The following is an 8,741-nucleotide window of genomic DNA, read 5'->3' as shown; positions in this document are numbered from 1 at the left end:
TACATCCGGGAAACTGCCAAGCCGCAGCCATGGTAACCGGGAGTGATTCGATGGGAACGACATTCGACGTTTCAAGGTTACAACGGCACAAATTAAAAATAAGTGAAAAAATAGAGATGACAGAAAAGTAAATGCACACACACATACAAAAAATAAAATATGAGACACAAAAAAGATAAAATATCAGAAAAAATAAAAAGAATGACAAACATGTTGAGATATATATATATATATATATGCAATATGAATATTTGATGATCAACTTTATCTGGCTGATAAAGTTACCTTTTTTCCATGAAACAGGCATCCAATTTTCTTCCCTCTGAGGTATAGCTACAGCAAAAGGTAACACCAAAACAATGATGACTTTTGATAACGATAATATTTGTGAGACAGGGTTCTATAAGTGTTTCATTTTGAGGTTGACTGGAGCAAGTTACAGTTTGTTTGTTTGTTTATTGAACATAAAACATATACAGTAATAGTTTGACAGAAAATAAGGTAAAAGAAAAGAGAGAAAAAGGTAAAAAGAAAGAAATCAGTCTTCATTCAACACAGTTATTATGTTCAAGGGAGTAGGATGAAGTAAAAAACTTATCTAGTCCTACCCCGTTATATGTTTATATCTATTAAATCATTTTTGTATCACTCAGAAAAGAAAAAAGTAAGAAGTCTCCATTAAGGCTCATACTTTACCCTTAACCGTGATATTTTTACAACTTTTGGTTTGTATCGGGATTATATACATCCACACCCTGGCACTCTTGTATCAATTTTCTCTTGTATTCATAATGGATATTTCAATACCTTTCTCTATTTATCAACTTAGTTCTGATTTATCAACAGTTCTGATTAACAGTCACTGCTCTGAGTGTGCAACACCACGACATAGTGTTCAAAACATGTACTGCATTTTACAGTGTTTACTGTCGTTTAGAAATTACCCAAAGTACAGTAACCCTGCCATCCTTCATGGGTTCCGGATTTGCAGTCACACTATTTTGGAGATGTTAATTTCGTCTAGTTAATAATTATATTTTGATCTAACGCACAACTATTGTGGGTGTAATTCCACTTTGAATATATTTTGGAAATATGAGAAAAGTGAAGGTCAGTGAATATTTTCCCCCTCCGTGAGTCGTCACCTTACCGTGGTGGAGGGGTTTGTGTGTCCCGATGATCCTAGAAGCTAAGTTGTCTGGGGCTTTATGCCCCTGGCAGGGTCACCCATGGCAAACAGGTTCTAGGTGAGGGGCCAGACAAAGCACGGCTCAAAGACCCCAATGATGATTACGATAAATGGATCTCGGTTTCCCTTGCCCGGACGCGGGTCACCGGGGCCCCCCTCTGGAGCCAGGCCTGGAGGTGGGGCTCGTTGGCAAGCGCCTGGTGGCCGGGCCTACACCCATGGGGCCCGGCCGGGCACAGCCCGGAGAGGCAACGTGGGTCCCCCTTCCCATGGGCTCACCACCCATGAGAGGGGCCAAAGGGGTCGGGTGCAATGTGAGCTGGGCGGCAGCCAAAGGCGGGGACCCTGGCGGTCCGATCCTCGGCTGCAGAAGCTAGCTCTTGGGACATGGAATGTCACCTCTCTGGCAGGGAAGGAGCCCGAGCTGGTGTGTGAGGCAGAGAATTTCCGACTGGATATAGTCGGACTTGCCTCCACACACAGCCTGGGTTCTGGTACCAGTTCTCTCGAGAGGGGTTGGACTCTCTTCCACTCTGGAGTTGCTCACGGTGAGAGGCGCAGAGCAGGTGTGGGCATACTCATTGCCCCCCGGGTCAGTGCCTGTACATTGGGGTTCACACCGGTAGACGAGAGGGTTGCCTCCCTCCGCCTTCGGGTGGGTGGACGGGTCCTGACTGTTGTTTGTGCATATGCACCAAACAGCAGCTCAGCATACCCACCCTTTTTGGAGTCCTTGGAGGGTGTGCTGGAGAGTACTCCTGCTGGGGACTCCATTGTTCTCCTGGGGGACTTCAATGCTCACGTGGGCAATGACAGTGATACCTGGAGGGGCGTGATTGGGAGGAACGACCACCCCGATCAAAACCCGAGTGGTGTTTTGTTATTGGACTTCTGTGCTCGTCACGGATTGTCCATAACGAACACCTTGTTCAAACATAAGGGTGTCCATATGTGCACTTGGCACCAGGACACCCTAGGCCGCAGTTCGATGATCGACTTTGTAGTTGTATCATTGGATTTGCGGCCGCATGTTCTGGACACTCGGGTGAAGAGAGGGGCGGAGCTGTCAACTGATCACCACCTGGTGGTGAGTAGGCTCCGATGGTGGGGGAAGATGCCGGTCCGTCCTGGTAGACCCAAACGTATTGTGAGGGTTTGTTGGGAGCGTCTGGCGGAATCCCCTGTCAGAAGGAGTTTCAACTCCCACCTCCGACAGAGCTTTTCCCATGTTCCGGGGGAGGTGGGGGACATTGAGCCCGAGTGGACCATGTTCTGTGCCTCTATTGTTGAGGCGGCCAATCTGAGTTGTGGCCGTAAGGTGGTTGGTGCCTGTCGTGGCGGCAATCCCCGTACTCGCTGGTGGACACCACAGTAAGGGATGCCGTCAAGCTGAAGGAGTCCTATCGAGCCTTTATGGCCTGTGGGACCCCAGAGGCAGCTGACGGGTATCGACTGGCCAAGCGGACTGCGGCTTCGGTGGTCGCCGAGGCAAAAACCTGAGCGTGGGAAGAGTTCGGTGAGGCCATGGAAGCGGACTTCCGGACGGCTTCGAGGAAATTCTGGTCCACCATCCGACGTCTCAGGAGGGGGAAGCAGTGCACCACTAACACTGTGTACAGTGGGGATGGGGCGCTGCTGACTTCGACTCGGGACGTTGTGAACCGGTGGGCAGAGTACTTCGAAGACCTCCTCAACTCCACCAACACGCCTTCCTTGGAGGAAGCAGAGCCTTGGGACTCTGAGGTGGGCTCTCCTATCTCTGTGGTTGAAGTCACCGATGTGGTTAAAAAGCTCCTCGGTGGCAAGGCCCCAGGGGTGGATGAGATCCGCCCGGAGTTCCTCAAGGCTCTGGATGTTGTGGGGCTGTCCTGGTTGACACGCCTCTGCAACATCGCGTGGACAACAGGGAGAGTGCCTCTGCATTGGCAGACTGGGGTGGTAGTCCCTCTTTTTAAAAAGGGGGGCCGGAGGGTGTGTTCCAACTACAGAGGGATCACACTCCTCAGCCTCCCTGGTAAGGTCTATTCAGGGGTGCTGGAGAGGAGGGTCCGTCAGGAAGTCGAGCCTCAGATTGAGGAGGAGCAGTGTGGTTTTCGTCCCGGCCGTGGAACAGTGGACCAGCTCTACACCCTTAGCAGGGTCCTCGAGGGTATGTGGGAATTCGCCCAACCAGTCTACATGTGTTTTGTGGACTTGGAGAAGGGATTTGACCGTGTCCCTCGGGGAGTTCTGTGGGGGGTGCTTCGTGGGTATGGGGTACCGAACCCCCTGATACGGGCTGTTCGGTCACTATACCATCGATGTCAGAGTTTGGTTCGCATTGCCGGCAGTAAGTCGGAATCGTTTCCAGTGGGGGTAGGACTCCGCCAAGGCTGCCCTTTGTCGCCGATTCTGTTCATAACCTTTATGGACAGAATTTCTAGGCGCAGCCGAAGCGTTGAGGGGGTCCGTTTTGGGGGGCTCAGTATTGCATCCCTGCTTTTTGCAGATGATGTGGTGCTGTTGGCTCCTTCAAACGGGGCTCTCTAACTCTCACTGGAGCGTTTCGCAGCCGAGTGTGAAGCGGTTGGGATGAAAATCAGCACCTCCAAATCTGAAACCATGGTCCTCAGTCGGAAAAGGGTGGAGTGCCCCCTCCGGGTCGGGGAGGAGATCTTACCCCGAGTGGAGGAGTTCAAGTATCTTGGGGTCTTGTTCACGAGTGGGGGTAGGAGGGAGCGGGAGATCGACAGGCGGATCGGTGCAGCGTCTGCTGTGATGCGGACGTTGTATCGGTCTGTCGTGGTGAAGAAGGAGCTGAGCCAAAGGGCGAAGCTCTCAATTTACCGGTCGATCTACGTCCCAACCCTCACCTATGGTCACGAGCTATGGGTCGTGACCGAAAGAACGAGATCCCGGATACAAGCGGCTGAAATGAGTTTTCTCCGCAGGGTGTCCGGGCTCTCCCTTAGAGATAAGGTGAGAAGCTCAGTCATCCGGGAGGGGCTCCGAGTCGAGCCGCTTCTCCTCCACATCGAGAGGAGCCAGATGAGGTGGCTTGGGCATCTCATTCGGATGCCTCCTGAGCGCCTCCCCGGTGAGGTGTTCCGGTCATGTCCCACCGGGAGGAGACCCCGAGGAAGACCCAGGACACGCTGGAGAGACTATGTCACCCAGCTTGCCTGGGAACGACTCGGGATCCCCCGGGGAGAGCTGGAAGAAGTAGCTAGGGAGAGGGAAGTCTGGGCTTCCCTGCTAAAGCTGTTGCCCCCGCGACCCGGCCCCGGATAAGCGGTAGATGATGGATGGATGGATGGAGAAAAGTGAAGGTCAGTGAATATTTTCCAGGGGCACTGAACGTGTTCACATTGCTTCACTTTTTATTTTTATATTGTTAGCAAATTAGCAAACATTTTGAAAAAGCTTTTTTCAATGTTTATCACTTTGGGTTTTTTTTCTGGAAATAAAATAGTAAAAATTAACATTTAATTTTTCTAATTGGCTTTATATCGTGTTAAGTGTGCAATTTTTAGAAACAAAAATCTGCAACATGTACCGGTATGTGGAAAAACTGAAGCACAGTGAAGTAAAGTGAATCCCCTCTATTTATGGGTTTACAGACCTAGCCCTGGTGCATATAGGAAAACTATCTCCGTGTGTATGTGCGTGTGTGTGTATACATTTTATATATGTACAGTGTATGGAAGAAAAATGCAAAGAACCTTGCGATCGGGTACAAATTTGGGGATGGGCGAAACACTGATACCAGGTATCGATATGAGGCTCATACCAGCCTTATTTCAAGGTATCAGGTACTCATCCAGGCAATATATATATATATATATATATATATATATATATGAACCTTGAGTATGTTTTCCTAGCCAGTGATTGGTGAATAGTTGAATAAGGGGCCTGGTTACCCTCAAATAATCAGCGAATAGGCAAACTTGTATATGCCAGATGCACTGTACATTGCACCCCAAGCCCCCTCGTATAAACGCCTAGGCCTATTTATTTTTCTAGTTTAGAAGGCTACCGATGCATCACAGTACACCAGGCTCATGGTGACATTGCAATAAACACACTGGAATAAATGCATAGTTTATTGTCATAATCATTGTCACAATCAAAACAGTCAATCTGAGCACTAAAAGTGCTGTCCCATCGCACGGTGAAGCTCCATCCAAAGTCACAACAGTGTAGGGGTGGTTGCCCACCCCACTGCTATACAATGATACTAGATTATACTGAGGCTACGTGTTCCGCTACACTTGAGATATTACCTGAATAGTATGACCAACAAGCCTTAAATCAGTGCACAAAGTGAGAGGTAGGCTCACAACAGACAAGCTATGTTCTAAGAGGGTTACTTTCAAGGCATGTTTCCCAAACTGAGCGTCCCAGGTCCATTTAAAGTTGTATTTTAGTCATCACAAAGGCCAAATTATTAGGAAACCCCATGGATTAAATTTAAGACATCACATGAAAAAATAAGCTCTTATTGTGTGTGAAATATAACCACAAATATGGCAATGTGGTTTATCTTGTCTGATCAAGATCACGGCTTATCTGCTAGCTGCTAGCAGTTTGCAGAAGTCAAATGTAGGACTTGTTAGTAGGGCCAGACCAATATGGATCTTTTTTTAAAAGTCAATACCGTTTCCAATATTTGGCAAAATTTGAATCCAACAAACAATTAATCAGACAATTAATTTTATAAAATAATGAAAACTTTTTGGTCCCTTTATCCCTCCAAAAATTCATATTTGAATTACAGGAAGAACATTAGACTGTTTTACAAAATTGCCCTTTAGATTTGTTTAACTACACAACAGAGAGAAAAATTGGCAAAAATCGATCGATTTAATTTTGGGCGGGGGGGAATATTTGTATTTCTTATATTGTAATGTGCTAAAAATTACACAAAAAAAGACACATTTCTGGCAATTTTAAGAGTTAATATCGTCTGGCCTATTAATCGGTTAAGCCAACTGTTTAGGGTCCATTTCCATCCATCAATTTTAAAACCGCTTAACCTGTACACTGGCTGCAGGGGTGGGGGGCGGGGGGTGCTGTAGGTGGGGGTAAGTTTGGCTTGGAACTTATCTCAGGTGACTTCAGGCGGAAGGCAGACTTCACCCTGAACTGGACGCCAGTAGGTCACAGGGCACAAAGAGAGACAAACATGGTACATGGTTGCTAAAATGGGATGTATGAATATTAAACAGAACCCTCCGGGTGGGTCAGTCTTGGTGGTCCTCTACGGTAAATAAAGTGTCAAACTAGCTTTTAGTGTGGCCACTTGGTTGGAAGCCAAGGTTTGTGGATATTAAAATGGGTGAGGGATCCCAGTCCAAGAGGCCCTTCAAGGACAGTAAATGATTCAGGGCGCTTTCTTGCGCATCCTCGGGCGCAGTTGAGAAATCCTGCACAAAATATTATCTACAAACTCATAAAAAACTAACTTCGGTTATTTGTATTTGTGGCATCTTTAAATGACCACTATATTTGGAGAGTGAATTCCTTAAATTTGGGCATAAAATATCTATTTACAAGAATTAAGCGACTGGAGGTAGACGTAAGGGTCCACAGGGCGGTCCTTTAAGGTAAATAAAGTGTTTGACTAGATTTAAGGGGGTGGCTACAAGGCTGCCGAGTCAGGATTTCTAAATATTGAATAAAAACCTTTCTGAGTCCATTCCTGGATGTCCTTAAAGGTAAATAAACTTTAACGAGCCTCAAGAGGGAGATGCAAGTCAACATTGAGTCCTGGACGTCCTTCAAGAGCAGCAAAAGGTTGAGAGCACTTCGGGGTCTTTTTGGTGCATCCTTCAGCATCACCCCCACCCAATAAAACCAGGACGACCCTCCCCCCCTTCCTCTTGTGTCCTCCATCCTCGCATCCATCTGTGCGCGCTCCTGCCGCAGCCTCTACACTTCACGCAAAGCCCGCCCACCGGCGTGCGGTTGCCTCCAGCTCGGTCATCCGAATTTAGGCGCGCAGTTGGTGCGGTTGTGCGGCTCCGTGACGCTGCTGGTGCTGTTATTGTGCGGGTCGGGCGTCCAGAAGAATACGTAGTAGATGACCAGGATGAAGGCGGCCACAGACACGCACATGAAATAGGCGATAGCCATGGCCACTTTGACCCACACCTTGGCGGACATGCTGGCGTGCTTGGCGCGCGGCTCCCCCGGGTAGCTGGGCCTCCGCTTGGGGTCGCCGTTCAGCTTGTCCACGGTGACGCTGGCCCCTCCGTCGGCTTTCATCTTGCGAGTGAAGCCACTTCCCCCACCGGCGCGGAGGTCATTTGAAGCGGGATGGGTACGGAGCCGAGACCCCCCCTCGGTTCCCCGATCGCCAGGCCGGGCCGGGGCGGAGAGTGGGTTGCGTGGAGAGGCGCGTGAGTGCCGCGCAATGCGGTACTGCTGCCTCGGCCCCTTGTCCTCTGCGCCGAGTGGGACAAGTGAACAAGTGGGACAAGGTGGATCATCATCCGCGGGACGGGACAGCTGTCAAGCCTGCCCTGGGATGTAATGTAATTTCCGGAATGTGTTTCAAAATAAAAGCGTTTCCCGGAAATGAGACGTACTACAGTGATCTTTCGCTACTTCGCGTTTCGTTTATCGCGGGTTCAGTGCATCGCGGATTTTTTCAAACATTAAAAAAGAAAAAAAACACATTTATTATTGTTTTACATAAACATGGAGTACAGTACTGTATATGTTGCTCTATGTGACTAGCTGTTGTTTTGCAGCTTCTCGCGGACCGTTTTCAGACTTAATATATATGAAGGTATATATTTTTTTCTTTACTCGTTTACGTTAATTGGACGCTACTTCGCGGATTTTCGTTTATCGCGGGTGGTTTTGGTCCCCATTAACCGCGATAAACGAGGGATTACTGTACCAGCATTAAAATATAAGTTGCCGAGTCGGTGGTAATCAAAAACGAAGCATTTAATAATGTTCGAGAAGTCTGTATCAATGCCGTTAGGATTTTTTTTTAAACTACATAATGATCATCTAAATTTCATGCCACATCAGAATTGTACCCATGTAAAAAAGTTCTACATGATTAGGACTATTATACACAACATAGGAAAGGACAAGAGCCCAGTTTAAAATGAATTTAAGTCCACTTTTTCTAGCCGTCATCGGCAAGCATCACTGTTGTTAGTCTCATGTGTGCTTTCTTTAGGGGGTTTTTAATGGTCCTTTTTACTTTCAGTTTGATCTCTCGCAGGTTTCCATGTTTTATAAAATGTTTCATTTTTACAAACGTTTTGCAGTACGATCTCAATGATAACCGTAGTTATGGAGGCTATTTTTTAAAGATCAAATTGTTGTACTGTTCCCTAAGACTATATTGTTGATACACATTTATTTGTATGTTTTTGTTATTAAAATATATAATATATATATATATATATATATATATATATATATACATAAAGTCTCTCGCATGAAAAACTCTTGAGCATCTGCTCTGCTACTTTAAATATTACTGCCATAAAGAATTGCGTGCAAGACATCTGCCTTCCTAGAGGTGGGTCAGGAGTAAAAAGGCGTG

The 8,741-nt window shown here is 47.2% G+C and overlaps 1 protein-coding gene across 1 annotated transcript; it reads right to left on the bottom strand.

Annotated features, from left to right (window-relative positions):
- Nucleotides 1-5,261: 5,261 nt before the first annotated feature.
- On the bottom strand, nt 5,262-8,577 carry LOC127608743 (putative transmembrane protein INAFM2). Its single transcript, XM_052078082.1, has one exon. The coding sequence runs from the start codon at nt 7,436-7,438 to the stop codon at nt 7,154-7,156; it is 285 nt and encodes a 94-aa protein (XP_051934042.1). The 5' UTR covers nt 7,439-8,577; the 3' UTR covers nt 5,262-7,153.
- Nucleotides 8,578-8,741: the final 164 nt, after the last annotated feature.

This window comes from Hippocampus zosterae, chromosome 10 (assembly GCF_025434085.1).
Source record: "Hippocampus zosterae strain Florida chromosome 10, ASM2543408v3, whole genome shotgun sequence".
In the NCBI taxonomy this organism is placed as follows: Eukaryota; Metazoa; Chordata; class Actinopteri; order Syngnathiformes; family Syngnathidae; genus Hippocampus; species Hippocampus zosterae.
Note: the sequence above shows the minus strand (reverse complement) of the source record. Positions and strands in the feature narration are given on the sequence as shown.

What these genes read in the sequence shown, in the direction of transcription:
- LOC127608743 (XM_052078082.1), bottom strand. Translation starts at nt 7,438, where the DNA reads ATGAAAGCCGACGGAGGGGCCAGCGTCACCGTGGACAAGCTGAACGGC.